The 16,014-nt window shown below is 48.9% G+C and overlaps 1 protein-coding gene across 5 annotated transcripts in view; it reads right to left on the bottom strand.

Moving 5' to 3' along the window:
• LMNTD1 (lamin tail domain containing 1) overlaps window positions 1-9,785 on the bottom strand; it is a 99,972-nt gene extending 90,187 nt beyond the window's left edge. For 4 of the 5 annotated variants that reach the window (XM_066590145.1, XM_066590148.1, XM_066590146.1 and 1 more), the window contains exons 1-2: window positions 9,541-9,783; window positions 7,983-8,130 (exon numbers count right to left, since the gene is read on the bottom strand). In XM_066590145.1, the coding sequence (XP_066446242.1) occupies window positions 7,983-8,123 (141 nt within the window). In that variant the 5' untranslated portion in view covers window positions 8,124-8,130; window positions 9,541-9,783. Of the gene's footprint in view, window positions 1-7,982; window positions 8,131-9,540 lie in introns of all 5 variants that reach the window. The other variant, XM_066590147.1, reaches the window with a different exon arrangement.
• Window positions 9,786-16,014: the final 6,229 nt, after the last annotated feature.

Below are 16,014 nucleotides of genomic sequence, written 5' to 3'. Positions count from 1 at the left end.
CTGTTTTATCGGCTTATTATGCTCAAGTTACACCACATTCTGACCCCTCCGTCGACGCGGTACAACAGAATCCTGGATGCATTCGACCAGGCGATGTTTTCTTGCTGATTCCTATTTGCCCGCCGGAGTCTTGCATTTCTATTTCTCTTACGCAATGGCGCTGGAACTGGCCGCCTGCTGTTATACCATCCGTGCGGAGGAACGGCGAGTTGTGCGTTCGGACACGTTAGTTGGAGCTCCAGCGTTGTATTCAGCTGACTGTGCAGCCTGTTGGTCAGAACGATTCCTGACATCCTCCTCCGACCCCTTTCAGTGATCAGTTGTTTCTGTCCGCAGGATCCCCTTTCACTGGGGGCTTTTCCTTGATTGCGCCATTCTCGGTATACCCTCCACACAGTTGCACAAGAAAATCCCACGTGGTTGGCAGGTTTTGAAATACTGGTCCAACGCTGTGCGAAAAACTGTTTTCCACTACTCGCTCTACCGTAATAAAAGATTTATGTGAATGCGGGATATGAATGACATAATATATGACACCGCCGCGGGGAAGAACTCCCCCGCTCCAGCAGCAGACGGAACAATGCAGTGTTTCTGGGAGCGCCGCGATCTGCGCATTTCTTTTCATCCCCAGGGAAGGTATTCTGATACGGAGGATGAATGGATCCGATAATGTTGTCCCGAGAACACGCCGCCCTTAATGGGGTAATTACTTGGCAATAGCTCCTCCAAGTAATGATAGAGATGGGGGGTGTCAGCGCCCGGGAAATCTGCGCCAAGGAAAGCGACGAGCTATTGTCCTCCTAAGACCTTCATGGGAAACATTATTTTCCACAAAAACCGCCCTTTGGGGTCTCCATTATGTGCAAACAATGCTGTCCTTCCCGGGCGAGAACCAACGCTCAGCCTGTACGGAAAATAATGGCGGTGTAGAAAATGTCATCAGAAAAGCAATTCTGTCCAAAAAACCTATTCAGACTTTGCTTTTGGGAAAGCTGAGTGACAGCCGAGTGATGGGCATGAGGGCTCCGAGGGGCTGCCACGCTGCTTCACCAGATCCCGGACTGCCAATATTGCCATATTAAACAACACTATTCAAAAAATACCACCATAGAGTGCCAGCGTTGCCATATACTGTATCTCCACAAGTCTACTGCCTGCAGTGCCCACACCATACTGTCCTTCACAGACTATCGCCCTGCGATGCATGAATAATACCGCCACAGAACCACGGTAGATACGACGTAGACAACGTCTTCTTTCTGTGGAGGGTGATGGGCAGCTGGGTGATGGGCGGCTGGGTGATGGGCGGCTGGGTGATGGGCAGCTGGCCACCAAGTGTATTTCATGGATGAACTCCCCTCCGCCCAACTTTCTGCCAGCAGTTCTACCTTGACGAGACGCTCTTTCTTGACCTCCATCTCACCAGGAATTCGGGCAAATCCATTCAACCCAAAGACATTCTGTACCAGGTAACGTCCAGTCTTCTGAACGCCCAGAGTGCCCACCATCAACCCTGGTTAACGAATGTCCCCTTCGGACAATGTAAGTGGGCGCGGAGGGATCGCTTGGGTGACAGGGCTTCCCAGCTCCGAACCAACAGGCAAAAACTCTGCTGAACACCTGAGTGCAGGTAAAAGGTGCGGCCGGCTGATGGTTTCCGGAAGGCTTCCCCTTCAGCTGATGACCATGTTTTTACCCACAACGTCCTTACCACCTTCACCAAGGTTGGCCCAGAGCAGTACTGCGCAGACCATTCTGCTCGGTGATCCTCGGCTTGCCAAAGCTTCCATTCCGACAGTCCACCGCCCTGCGTGACCTACTGGCCTTCTAGGCCCTTCCCTCCTGCCGTCATCGGGGGGTTCCTGAATATTGGACATAAGTGTCAGACCGAACTTACTTTGGGGTCTTTCTGATTCCGCCTCGCCCAAACAGTGGTTGTGGTTTGGTGATCGATGTAGCTGGGTGTCATGTGGTACGTCGGCAGCACCCGCAGACCCCGCGGAGCCGGCCTCATAGGCCTGATACTTCTCACAAGTTCGCTTTGCACCGTGCATCAAGTCCTTTTATGTCGACCCACAACTGGCCATTTACACCGGGCGATTATCGCGCAAAATTCGCTCAGCGCTTCGTTATGTGAATCAGTGAGCGAGAAGCAAGTGATACTCAGCGGTGACCCGCCTGTCTGAACAATCAGCCTGAGCGCCAACTAGTGGTGACGTCACCCACTCGCACAGACCGTTCAGCCAACCGTCGTCCCGTGTAAAGGTCGCGGATTACACGTCATTGCTAGGCGATGCCGCGGGAAAATCTGTACTGCTCATGTCCAACAGCGATCCGTGCGGACCATCCGCAGCACAGAAGAGAAGTAATGACAGGTGCATGCGGATGTCGGCTGGGCACTGGGTCGGACGCCGCTGCGGGCTCCCACATGTCCAACCCGGTCGTGTGCAGCCGGCTGACGGCAAAAAATACCCAATGGGGTAGAAGGGAAAGAAATTCCTTCCCGACTCCCATCCGGCCATCAGAATAATCCCCGGATCACCGGCCCGTAATCAGGGATAGAACATGTAATATTGTATCGCTCAAGGAAGGCATCCAGAACCTCTTACAATGTCTTAGTCAGGTCCCCATCACCACCTCCTCAGGCAGACGGCTCCACAGTCTCACCGCTCTTACAGTAAAGAACCCCCTTCTATGTCGGTGTAGAAACCTTCTTTCCTCTAGACGTAGAGGCGCCCCCTTGTTACAGTCCTGGGTATAATCGATGTTACCAGTTGGGTGGTATATGCTCTGTCTGGTTCTGCCTTTCCCCTCCTATCCCATACCTTACATGTATTTCCCATGACTCGTTATAGTTCTGCTCTCTTCCTTTGATGTTTTATGTCTTTTGCTCGTGTCGTATTCATCCTGTTGATCTAATCATTCGCCACACTTGCTTGGAATGTAAGATAATTAGTTGTTTTATGGCCGTGTGTCTTGTCCCGTGGCTGCCGTGACGTCAGTGGCTGCCGTGACGTCAGTGACCGCGGCTCCTCCCCGTTTGTGCTTGTTTTTTATCTAATGTTCTTCTCTTGTATATCGCTTACTTTATATACTGAAGGGGTTCTCTTCTGCGGATTCATCCTCCCCCCACGTGACACTTGGAGGTCCTAGTGGTCATGTGACTTGTTTGCGGTGACGTCATCCTGCGCCGTTTGGTAATATTTCATCTCCTGTATTAAGATTTGTGCCACTATATTCCTTCTACAGATGGAGAGGTTTTTATTGTCTTTTTCACTAGTTTTCATGGATATATATATATATTTACACACCCCAAGAGGTCATCACATGACCACTGTGCCGTCACCCGCCGCCGGTCGCTCGGTTCATTTACATACCGGTCATTCCCTATTTTGTACTTGAATTTGCCAAATAAAAGTGCGGAAACCCGTTGCTTTAATAGAAGGATTGCTTCCACCTCTCTCCGCCTCCTGCCAAGCGCGCCATTTAGGGCATCTTCTGTCCTACCGCGCTACAATGGAGCACTATTTTCTTTTATGTTTCAGTTTTCATACAATGCCGACACAATCCTGCCATACACCGCCCAGATAATACCGTACCACCATACAGCGCTAAAATAATAGCGTAGACTAGCCAAATAATACTACTATGTAATGCCCACACAAAACTGCCAAGCAATGACCACATAATACCGCCATACCACAACTAAATAATACCGCCATACAGTTTAATGCCACTCTATTGATTTAAATAGGAGGTAATTACTACTAAATAAAGCCCACACAACATATGTAACCAAAGAGGACTAGACGGGTTTCAGGCAACGGACCCTGTGCTACCGGGAGGTTGGCATGGCCCTACCTAAGCGGGAACATTGCCCCAATAAGGGCAGCCCAGCGGTCTTTGGATCTGAGCCCTAGCTGATCCTAGGACCCACGCACCAGAACAGGACACATTGACATGCCACATGACAGGGACTGAACAACAGGACACACCGAGCCAGAAAACACAGCATACAGCAGCCACAATGCAACCACTAATAGCAGATGATAAGCAGAATATAAATGCGAGGTATTAGTTGACATTTTGTACAAAACATGGAAGCTAACGGGCCACTTCACGGCTCCTGGTTATACTGCTACTCCCTACACTAACCAGGAGTCCAGCAGAAGCGGACAGACTTCACACAGAACGCTGCAATAGGACAGGACACAGATAGCAGGTCACACAGAAAGCTGCCACAAAACTGATAGAAAATAAACGTACAAACAGACATGAACCAGCAAGACACAGATCACACAGCAAGCTTCACCAGACAAGGATTCATGACTGCTCACCCTGAACACCAGACAGAGACTGACCAGAGGCTGGGTTTATATGTGAGCACAGACCCAGGAGATTGGCCAGCAGGAAGAACCACACCCAGCCAGCTCAATCAATTAACCCTGTGAGGGCTGTGCTGCTAGGAAGCTTAGAACTACAGATCCCAGCAGCACACGTAACAACATACTTCCAATGTTATACTGCCATTCAATGACCAAACAATACCTTCATGTCATAATAATAATGCCACCACCATGCCTGAATAATACTGTCATATAGTATCCAATAAAGACCAGCATATATTTCCCACTCTATACTTACATACAATGTTCACACACCATGCAGTTCTGAAACCATACCAACAGGCCCTCACCAAATAATACCACCATATAATGCCCAGAGAACACTTTCATTCACTCCCAATGCCATTCAATGACCAAATAATAACACTAAACCACAATGAAATAATACCGCCATACCATGCCTACATAATACCGCCATACCATGCCTACATAATACCGCCATACCATGCCTACATAATACCGCCATACCATGCCTACATAATACCGCTATACCATGCCTATATAATACCACCATACCATGCCTACATAATACCGCCATACCATGTCCATATAATACTGCCATACCATACTTACATAATACCGCCATACCATGCCTACATAATACCGCCATACCATGCCTATATAATACCGCTATACCATGCCTATATAATACCACCATACCATACCTACATAATACCGCCATACCATGTCCATATAATACTGCCATACCATGCTTACATAATACCGCCATACCATGCCTACATAATACCGCCATACCATGCCTACATAATACCGCCATACCATGCCTACATAATACCGCCATACCATGCCTACATAATACCGCTATACCATGCCTACATAATACCGCTATACCATGCCTATATAATACCGCCATACCATGTCCATATAATACCGCCATACCATGCTTACATAATACCGCCATACCATGCCTACATAATACCGCCGTACCATGCTTATATAATACAGCCATACCATGCCTACATAATACCGCCATACCATGCCTACATAATACCGCCATACCATGCCTACATAATACCGCCATACCATGTCCATATAATACTGCCATACCATGCTTACATATTACCGCCATACCATGCCTACATAATACCGCAATAAACGTACAAACAGACATGAACCAGCAAGACACAGATCACACAGCAAGCTTCACCAGACAAGGATTCATGACTGCTCACCCTGAACACCAGACAGAGACTGACCAGAGGCTGGGTTTATATGTGAGCACAGACCCAGGAGATTGGCCAGCAGGAAGAACCACACCCAGCCAGCTCAATCAATTAACCCTGTGAGGGCTGTGCTGCTAGGAAGCTTAGAACTACAGATCCCAGCAGCACACGTAACAACATACTTTCAATGTTATACTGCCATTCAATGACCAAACAATACCTTCATGTCATAATAATAATGCCACCACCATGCCTGAATAATACTGTCATATAGTATCCAATAAAGACCAGCATATATTTCCCACTCTATACTTACATACAATGTTCACACACCATGCAGTTCTGAAACCATACCGACAGGCCCTCACCAAATAATACCACCATATAATGCCCAGAGAACACTTTCATTCACTCCCTATGCCATTCAATGACCAAATAATAACACTAAACCACAATGAAATACCATGCTTACATAATACCGCCATACCATGCCTACATAATACCGCCATACCATGCCTACATAATACCGCCATACCATGCCTACATAATGCGGCCATACCATGCCTACATAATACCGCCATACCATGCCTACATAATACCGCCATACCATGCCTACATAATACCGCCATACCTTGCCTACATAATACCGTCATACCATGCTTATATAATACAGCTATACCATGCCTACATAATACCGCAAGACCATGCCTATATAATACCGCCATACCATGCCTACATAATACCGCCATACCATGCCTACATAATACCGCCATACTATGCCTACATAATACCGCCATACCATGCCTACATAATACCGCCATACCATGCCTACATAATACCGCCATACCATGCCTTACATAATACCGCCATACCATGCCTACATAATACCGCCATACCATGCCTATATAATGCTGCCATACCATGCCTACATAATACCGCCATACCATGCCTACATAATGCTGCCATACCATGCCTACATAATACCGCCATACCATGCCTACATAATACCGCCATACCATGCCTACATAATACCGCCATACCATGCCTATATAATACCGCCATACCATGCCTACATAATACCACCATACCATGCCTTACATAATACCGCCATACCATGCCTACATAATACCGCCATACCATGCCTACATAATGCTGCCATACCATGCCTACATAATACCGCCACATACTCTAATGCTATTCTCTTATTTCAAATAGGAGGTAACAGGAATATCCCACTTATGTAGGGCCAACAATAGTGAAGCAGGCCGTGTACACAGACCGCCACTGTGTGCGACACAAAACTCTGCTTCATCAGGAAGTTCTGGGAGGAGATTTTAGGGGAACCCTTGAAAGTCCTATCTGCCCCGTGGTGCATTACAGGCAGCCCAAAAGACGAGGTGCATGATGGAACTGCAGGACTTTTCTGTTTAGGACCTAATTGCAAATGCCATGAACAGTCCGGCCCATTTTTAAGATCTCTGCTTGCCTGCAGTGAATAGGCATGTTCATGATGAGCAGTGCAGTACGTGACACCCGCATGCACCCGTGTGAACGAGGCTGAAATAAGAATGTTTCCATTCACTGACAGCAAGCTCCTCATTGCCCTCCTATGTTCCCCCACTGCTAGACCAATCCCCCAATAACTCGGAGAGGGGGCTTATTTACACAAGTGGGAAAATCGCACGAGTTCTTTGCGTTGCATTACCTCGCGGTCCTGGATGGGTTCGTTCACCCGGCTGGTTTTCCTCTCGCAGCGTGTGCTATTTTTTGGCGCTATCGCAGAATATTCGCCCGCTACTTGCTATGAAACGGTTAAAAATCGCATGTAGTCATTAGAATGAGCCAACGGGCATCTCATAACGCGCAAAACTGGCACGGCTAAAACATGCGTGACGCAGCTGTAGGGCGGGTCAGGCGGGGCGGAATCGCCGTGTAGACTTTCTGCACAAAATGGGTGAAATTAGCAAAAATGACACGCTGCGGAGAAGCGATGAAACTGACACGGCGCACGGAACTCAAACCCGCGGCATGTCAACTATATCGCCGCTGCGACCCTCTATCCTCTCTATGGGGAGACACGGCCGCAGCAGAATGCAGGTGGCGAAGCTGCTGCAAAACCCAGCGAGTTCAAGACCCACAGTATGTCCGTGCGTGCGCCGCGGTCCCTCCACGAGATTCCAGCGCGTGTGACCGCGGCCTCAGAGTGCGATATTAGTCCAAGCCTCGCACCCCTGTAAATACGGCCTGATGGGAACCACCAGTCTGGTCCCACAGAGCGGCCCCGACACCAACGGTCATGGCCCCTGCGCACCTGTGCTGTGCCAGCCTCCCTGGGGAAGTGGCTGATAACAGAGAACATTACTCAGACATTACTAGACGCTTCCCATCACACCTGCTTCAGCTGACATCTCAGTGACTTCACTCCCTGGATGTAGTTCTGGAATCTTTCTGTAATGTCTTGAATTTGGGCTTTTTCGGAACGGCGGCGTGCGGCTCCTGCGGCCGGTGATGGCGCTGCGCTCCGTGCGATCATACTTCCTCTATTAGAAGGGAAAAACATGAAATCCACTCATTATGGTGGCAAAAGATTAAAAAAAAACTCCTGTGCTCCGCTGCGTCCGTCATCCCCGATGGTCTCCACTATGGTGGCCCGACACAGTAACATGTGACCACTGCAGCTAGCCAATGGTCATGTGACCGCAGATTGCAGCGGTCACATGTCCCCCGGGTGGGATGAGGGGAGGACGCTCGCTTCATGTTTTGCAGCGGGCGGCTGTGACATTTTTTTTTTCTCCCTGGAAAACCCCTTTAAAATTAGCTTCACATCAAGCTGCAGAGCTGCATGCAGAATTCTGCTCCTTCCTCTTGCAATGCATTGTGTGAGCTCACATAACCTTTACATAGTTGTCAGGTTCCAAATCTGACAAAGGGGCGGAGCTTGGCTGGTGTTTGGGGGATCTACTCAATCTGCTCCTTATTCTTTGAGATCCATTGTATCCAGATCCAAGTAGCGGCGGCGCTGCAAGGAGCCGAACGATTCCTGATCGGCCCTGCAGCGCCTTCTATGTTACATAGATGTGGTGATGCCGTTTGGGCCGCTCCACACAATCCTGGCCAGAAGAGGCAGAGGACGGAGGGTGCCATGGGGCACAGCAGGGCCTATAAATGAACCGGGGTACAGTGGAGTCTATAAAAGATTCCAGTGACACAGTGGGGCCTATGAATAACTCAGGGGGCACCGTTGGGCGCATAAATGACTCGAGGCAGAGTGAGGCCTATAAATGACTTAAGGGGTCTATTAGGGAAGCCTTTAAATGACTCAGGGGGCACAGCAGGGTCTATAAATAACTGAAAGGGCACAGTTGGGCCTATAAATGACTCAGGGGTCACAAGGGGGCCTATAAATGACTAAGATGGTACAGCAAAGCCTATAAATGATGAAGGGGGCCCACTGTGACTCTATTTCCCAAGGGTCCACACAAACCTGAAGCCCACCCTCCTTGGGGAGTCCACTCTGGGGTCTGAGGTAATGGGGAGCCTAGTCTGGGGAGTCTATTTATTTGGGGTTGTTATGGAGGGGCTTATATGCACTTTTTTGGATTTGAACGCCCTAATTGGGGCGGGACTTGTATAGATGGGCGGGGCATGCTTTGGGCCCCATTCACATCTGTTCTGTACAATCGCTGTCATTCAGCTCCACACAGTGGGGACCCCGGCTGCCCCTGACCCCCACGGCGCCGCGCTGATCCCGTTCGCCTTTTCCTGTGTCGCCTAACGTTTTCCTGGACAATATTTGCCCACATTCTTGTGCCAGGCTTGTACCAGGCTTCTGAAAGGTTGGCACTGACTTAAAGAGGTTGTGCCAATGTGCGTGCCCGGGGGGTCAGCTGGTCCTTCCACAAGCATTCTGAGTCTTGTCCTCATGTCCTGTAGATGCCCCCGTTACTTACCCCCTCCCAGAGACCGGCGCTGCTTCTCTCCCTCAGACGTGGATGGGATCAGCGATCCTCTTCCCTTCAGTCTTGTTGATGGTTTCCAAGGACGCCGCTGGGACTGAAGGCTACAATGCGAGGCGGAGCTGCAAGCGTGAGGCTGCTAGAACTCTGCTGCTGCTCATGGTGCAGGAAGCTGGGTGAAGACCAATACTGGGCCTCCCTGACACGTCCAGCAGGGGCCATCCTCACCATCCTCACCATCTTCACCATCTTCACCATCCTCACCATCCTCACCATCCTCACCATCCTCACTATCCTCACCACCCTCACCATCTTCACCATCCTCACCATCCTCACCATCCTCACCATCCTCACCATCTTCACCATCCTCACCATCTTCACCATCCTCACCATCTTCACCATCCTCACCATCTTCACCATCCTCACCATCTTCACCATCCTCACCATCTTCACCATCTTCACCATCCTCACCATCCTCACCACCCTCACCATCCTCACCATCTTCACCATCTTCACCATCCTCACCATCTTCACCATCCTCACCATCCTCACCATCTTCACCATCCTCACCATCTTCACCATCCTCACCATCCTCACCATCTTCACCATCCTCACCATCTTCACCATCCTCACCATCCTCACCATCTTCACCATCCTCACCATCTTCACCATCCTCACCATCCTCACCATTTTCACCATCCTCACCATCTTCACCATCCTCACCATCTTCACCATCTTCACCATCCTCACCATCCTCACCATCCTCACCATCCTTACCATCTTCACCATCCTTACCATCTTCACCATCCTCACCATCTTCACTATCCTCACCATCTTCACCATCCTCACCATCCTCACCATCCTTACCATCTTCACCATCCTTACCATCTTCACCATCCTCACCATCTTCACTATCCTCACCATCCTCACCATCCTCACCATCCTTACCATCCTCACCATCCTCACCATCTTCACCATCCTCACCATCCTCACCATCCTCACCATCTTCACCATCCTCACCATCCTTACCATCTTCACCATCCTTACCATCTTCACCATCCTCACCATCTTCACTATCCTCACCATCTTCACCATCCTCACCATCCTCACCATCTTCACCATCCTCACCATCCTCACCATCCTCACCACCCTCACCATCTTCACCATGCTCACCATCTTCACATTCCTCCACTTGTTTTGCTGCACAACTAGGCTGATCTACCATTCAGGACTCTGGAAAAGCTGGGTGAAGACCAATACGGTTATATATTCCACAGGGTTGATCACTCAGCTTTCCTAGACCCCTTAATGACAAATCTGCTAATTTGACAATACTCTATTGTGCTAGTTTTCCAGCATAACCAAGTAGATTTGCAATTCAGCACTTTGGAAAAGCTGGGTGAAGACCAACATAGCCAACATTAAAATTGCTACAGGGATGTCGTCCACCTGTCCAAGACTCCAGAATGGTAAATCTGCAAATGCAACTATTCACTTGCTCTTATTTTGCAGCATAATTAGACATATTTGCCATTCAACAGTTTGGAAAAGCTGGGTGATGATCTACATGGCTCCCAATATATACTCCACAGAGCTGTCCTAGACTTCTGAATGTCAAATCAGTTAAACACCATTGTGCTGATTTTGCTGCAGAACTAAGCAGAGATGCTGTTCAGCAGTTTGGAAAAGCTGGGTGAAGACTAATATGGCCAACATCCTGCAGGGATGTCACCCAGCTTTCCCAGACTCCTAAACAGCAAATCTGCCTGGTCATTCAACAATATGTCGCTCCTGCTGTTTAAGCAGTACTGCCGTTCAGGAGCCCAAGACAGCTGGGTGACATTAAACCTCTTACAGGACTTGTCCAGTCTGCACTGGTTACTGAATGATACATCCGCTGCTCTGAAGTATTCAGGAGCGTGGGAAAGCTGGGTCGATTCTGGCATCAGCTTGCCGATTCTGATCCCCCTCGTTACAATGTATCAATGTGAACATTCCGTAAATAAAAAATGGCGGCGCTCATCTCTACTCAACGATTGTGAAAGCAGATTGTATTGCGGTATAATTGCGCCCGCTCGCCATTGTTCGCCCTTCGCCCGGTTGGCGGCCGCTCCTCTGCAGGCAATGGCATTTATCTTGTAATACGGGAAGGCCTATTGTTCACTCTGTGTCCCCCCCCCCCCACGACCCTACAAGTGCGCAGCTGTAGTGGCGCTGTAGTGGCGCTGTAGTGGCGCTCGCGCCCCGCGTGATGCTTTGGATATCTGGACACTTCAGAATGGCTTCTACTTCTTCCATCCGTTGAATCTCACTAGTAGGAAGGACACCTATAGCGAACGGTACTGATGGTGACGCACGGGCGCTATAAGGCCTCCGGCGTGCGGCTGTATTACGGATACGGGATTTGCATCGACTGCCATAAGCCAATAGCGCCCTCCTCTGAGGGACAGACCATGTGGAGAAATTGCAAAAAGGGTTGACTCGCTCTGTAAATAAATAACATTAAGTATGCTCCAGAGCTGCATTCACAAGTCTGCTGGAAACAGACAGCAAGTTTGTCAGCAGACACCATGGCCAACAGCTTACTCCAGCTCCAATAGGGGGGCAAATAAATAGTGCAATGCCAACACTTCCCAGAATGCAAATCTCCAGAGCAAGCTTTGAAGTCCGCAGAATAGTGAGTGCAGCTCTGGAGTATAATACGGGATGTAACTCAGGATCAGTACAGGATAAGTAATGTATGTACACAGTGACTCCACCAGCAGAATAGTGAGTGCAGCTCTGGAGTATAATACAGGATGTAACTCAGGATCAGTACAGGATAAGTAATGTATGTACACAGCGACTCCACCAGCAGAATAGTGAGTGCAGCTCTGGAGTATAATACAGGATGTAACTCAGGATCAGTACAGGATAAGTAATGTATGTACACAGTGACTCCACCAGCAGAATAGTGAGTGCAGCTCTGGAGTATAATACGGGATGTAACTCAGGATCAGTACAGGATAAGTAATGTATGTACACAGTGACTCCACCAGCAGAATAGTGAGTGCAGCTCTGGAGTATAATACAGGATGTAACTCAGGATCAGTACAGGATAAGTAATGTATGTACACAGTGACTCCACCAGCAGAATAGTGAGTACAGCTCTGGGGTATAATACAGGATGTAACTCAGGAGCAGTACAGGATAAGTAATGTATGTACACAGTGACTCCACCAGCAGAATAGTGAGTGCAGCTCTGGAGTACAATACAGGATGTAACTCAGGATCAGTACAGGATAAGTAATGTATGTACACAGTGACTCCACCAGCAGAATAGTGAGTGCAGCTCTGCAGTATAATACAGGATGTAACTCAGGAGCAGTACAGGATAAGTAATGTATGTACGCAGTGACTCCACCAGCAGCAGAATAGTGAGTGCAGCTTTGCAGTATAATACAGAATGCAACTCAGGATCAGTACAGGATAAGTAATGTATGTACACAGTGACTCCACCAGCAGAATAGTGAGTGCAGCTCTGGAGTATAATACAGGATGTAACTCAGGAGCAGTACAGGATAAGTAATGTATGTACACAGTGACTCCACCAGCAGCAGAATAGTGAGTGCAGCTCTGGGGTATAATACAGGATAAGTAATGTATGTACACAGTGACTCCACCAGCAGAATAGTGAGTGCAGCTCTGGAGTATAATACAGGATGTAACTCAGGATATGTACAGAATAAGTCATGTATGTACACAGTGACTCCACCAGCAGAATAGTGAGTGCAGCTCTGGAGTATAATACAGGATGTAACTCAGGATCAGTACAGGATAAGTAATGTATGTACACAGTGACTCCACCAGCAGAATAGTGAGTGCAGCTCTGGGGTATAATAAAGGATGTAACTCAGGATCAGTACAGGATAAGTAATGTATGGACACAGTGACTCCACCAGCTGAATAGTGAGCGCAGCTCTGGGGTATAATACAGGATGTAACTCAGCATCAGTACAGGATAAGTAATGTATGTACACAGTGACTCCACCAGCAGAATAGTGAGTGCAGCTCTGCAGTATAATACAGGATGTAACTCAGGATCAGTACAGGATAAGTAATGTATGGACACAGTGAGTCCACCAGCAGAATAGTGAGTGCAGCTCCATCCACATGGGTTGGGTAGGGGGTAGTGGGGCAGCAAGCTGTAACCCTTCCCGTAACAGCAGGCCCCCCGGTTGTATTTCCTTGCTCTCATACATGTCAGGTCCGGCAGAAGCCTCCTACTTTCCATACTGTCCGCTCAGCATTTCTCGCTTCGGCTGCCCAAATTCAATATGATAAACAGCAATTAAGTTTCCTTCTGTCAGAATGCTGACGATGGGAGCTTCTCGCTGAGATCAGAGGAGCGGAGAAGATTGATGAAGGGTTCTGAGTAACAACCCCTGACTACCAAACAAAGGGGAGCGCCGTGACCGCGCAGTGCGGGGATGGTGGCTTTAGATCCAGCAGGACGTCCCCAGTGACTATGTGCTCCCTGTGCCCTATGCTATACGGCTCTCCTATAGGTGCGGTGTCTGGTGCCCACCAAGTGCCTGCCGTAGGACCCCTACTAAAAACCTCAATAATAGGCTTTGTCAAGGTATCACTACCATAGCAGCTGCCACCAGCACATATAAACATCTCTACCACAGTACCCCAATAATAGTGCCCCCCACAGTGCCCCAATAATAGTGCCCTCCACAGTACCCCAGTAATAGTGCCCTCCACAGTACCCCAATAGTAGTGCCCTCCACAGTACCCCAGTAATAGTGCCCTCCACAGTGCCCCAGTAATAGTGCCCTCCACAGTACCCCAGTAATAGTGCCCTCCACAGTACCCCAATAATAGTGCCCTCCACAGTACCCCAGTAATAGTGCCCTCCACAGTACCCAATAGTAGTGCCCTCCACAGTACCCCAGTAATAGTGCCTTCCACAGTACCCCAATAATACTGCCTTCCTCAGTACCCCAATAATAGTGCCCTCCACAGTACCCCAGTAATAGTGCCCTCCACAGTACCCCAGTAATAGTGCCCTCCACAGTGCCCCAGTAATAGTGCCCTCCACAGTACCCCAGTAATAGTGCCCTCCACAGTACCCCAATAATAGTGCCCTCCACAGTGCCCCAGTAATAGTGGCCTCCACAGTGCCCCAGTAATAGTCCATTCCACAGTACCGCAATAATAGTGCCTTCCACAGTACCCCAATAATACTGCCTTCCTCAGTACCCCAATAATAGTGCCCCCCACAGTACCCCAATAATAGTGCCCTCCACAGTACCCCAATAATAGTGCCCTCCACAGTACCCCAATAATAGTGCCTTGCACAGTACCCCAATAATAGTGCCCTCCACAGTACCCCAATAGTGCCCTCCACAATACCCCAGTAATAGTGCCCTCCACAGTACCCCAATAATAGTGCCCTCCACAGTACCCCAATAATAGTGCCTTCCCCAGTGCCCCAATAATAGTGCCCTCCACAGTACCCCAATAATAGTGCCCTCCACAGTACCCCAATAATAGTGCCTTCCACAGTACCCCAATAATAGTGCCTTCCACAGTGCCCAAATAATAGTGCCCTCCACAGTACCCCAATAATAGTGCCTTCCACAGTACCCCAATAATAGTGCCCTCCACAGTACCCCAATAATAGTGCCTTCCACAGTACGCCAATAATAGTGCCCTCCACAGTACCCCAATAATAGTGCCCTCTACAGTGCCCCAATAATAGTCCGTTCCACAGTACTGCAATAATAGTGCCCTCCTCAGTACCCCAATAATAGTGCCCTCCACAGTGCCCCAATAATAGTCCGTTCCACAGTACTGCAATAATAGTGCCCTCCACAGTACCCCAGTAATAGTGCCCTCCACAGTGCTCCAATAATAGTGCCTTCCACAGTATGCCAATAATAGTGCCCTCCACAGTACCCCAATAATAGTGCCCTCCACAGTACCCCAATAATAGTGCCCTCCACAGTACCCCAATAGTCCGTTCCACAGTACTGCAATAATAGTGCCCTCCACAGTACCCCAATAATAGTCCGTTCCACAGTACTGCAATAATAGTGCCCTCCACTGTACCCCAATAATAGTGCCTTCCACAGTGCCCCAATAATAGTGCCTTCCACAGCACCCCAATAATAGTGCTCTCCTCAGTACCCCAATAATAGTGCCCTCCACAGTACCCCAATAGTGCCCTCCACAATACCCCAATAATAGTACCCTCCACAGTGCTCCAATAAAAGTGCCTTCCACAGTACCCCAATAATAGTGCCCTCCACAGTACCCCAATAATAGTGCCTTCCACAGTACCCCAATAATAGTGCCCTCCACTGTACCCCAATAATAGTGCCTTCCACAGTGCCCCAATAATAGTGCCTTCCACAGAACCCCAATAATAGTGCTCTCCACAGTACCCCAATAATAGTGCCCTCCACAATACCCCTGTAA

This window comes from Eleutherodactylus coqui, chromosome 2 (genome assembly GCF_035609145.1).
Source record: "Eleutherodactylus coqui strain aEleCoq1 chromosome 2, aEleCoq1.hap1, whole genome shotgun sequence".
Taxonomy (NCBI): Eukaryota; Metazoa; Chordata; class Amphibia; order Anura; family Eleutherodactylidae; genus Eleutherodactylus; species Eleutherodactylus coqui.
Note: the sequence above shows the minus strand (reverse complement) of the source record. Positions and strands in the feature narration are given on the sequence as shown.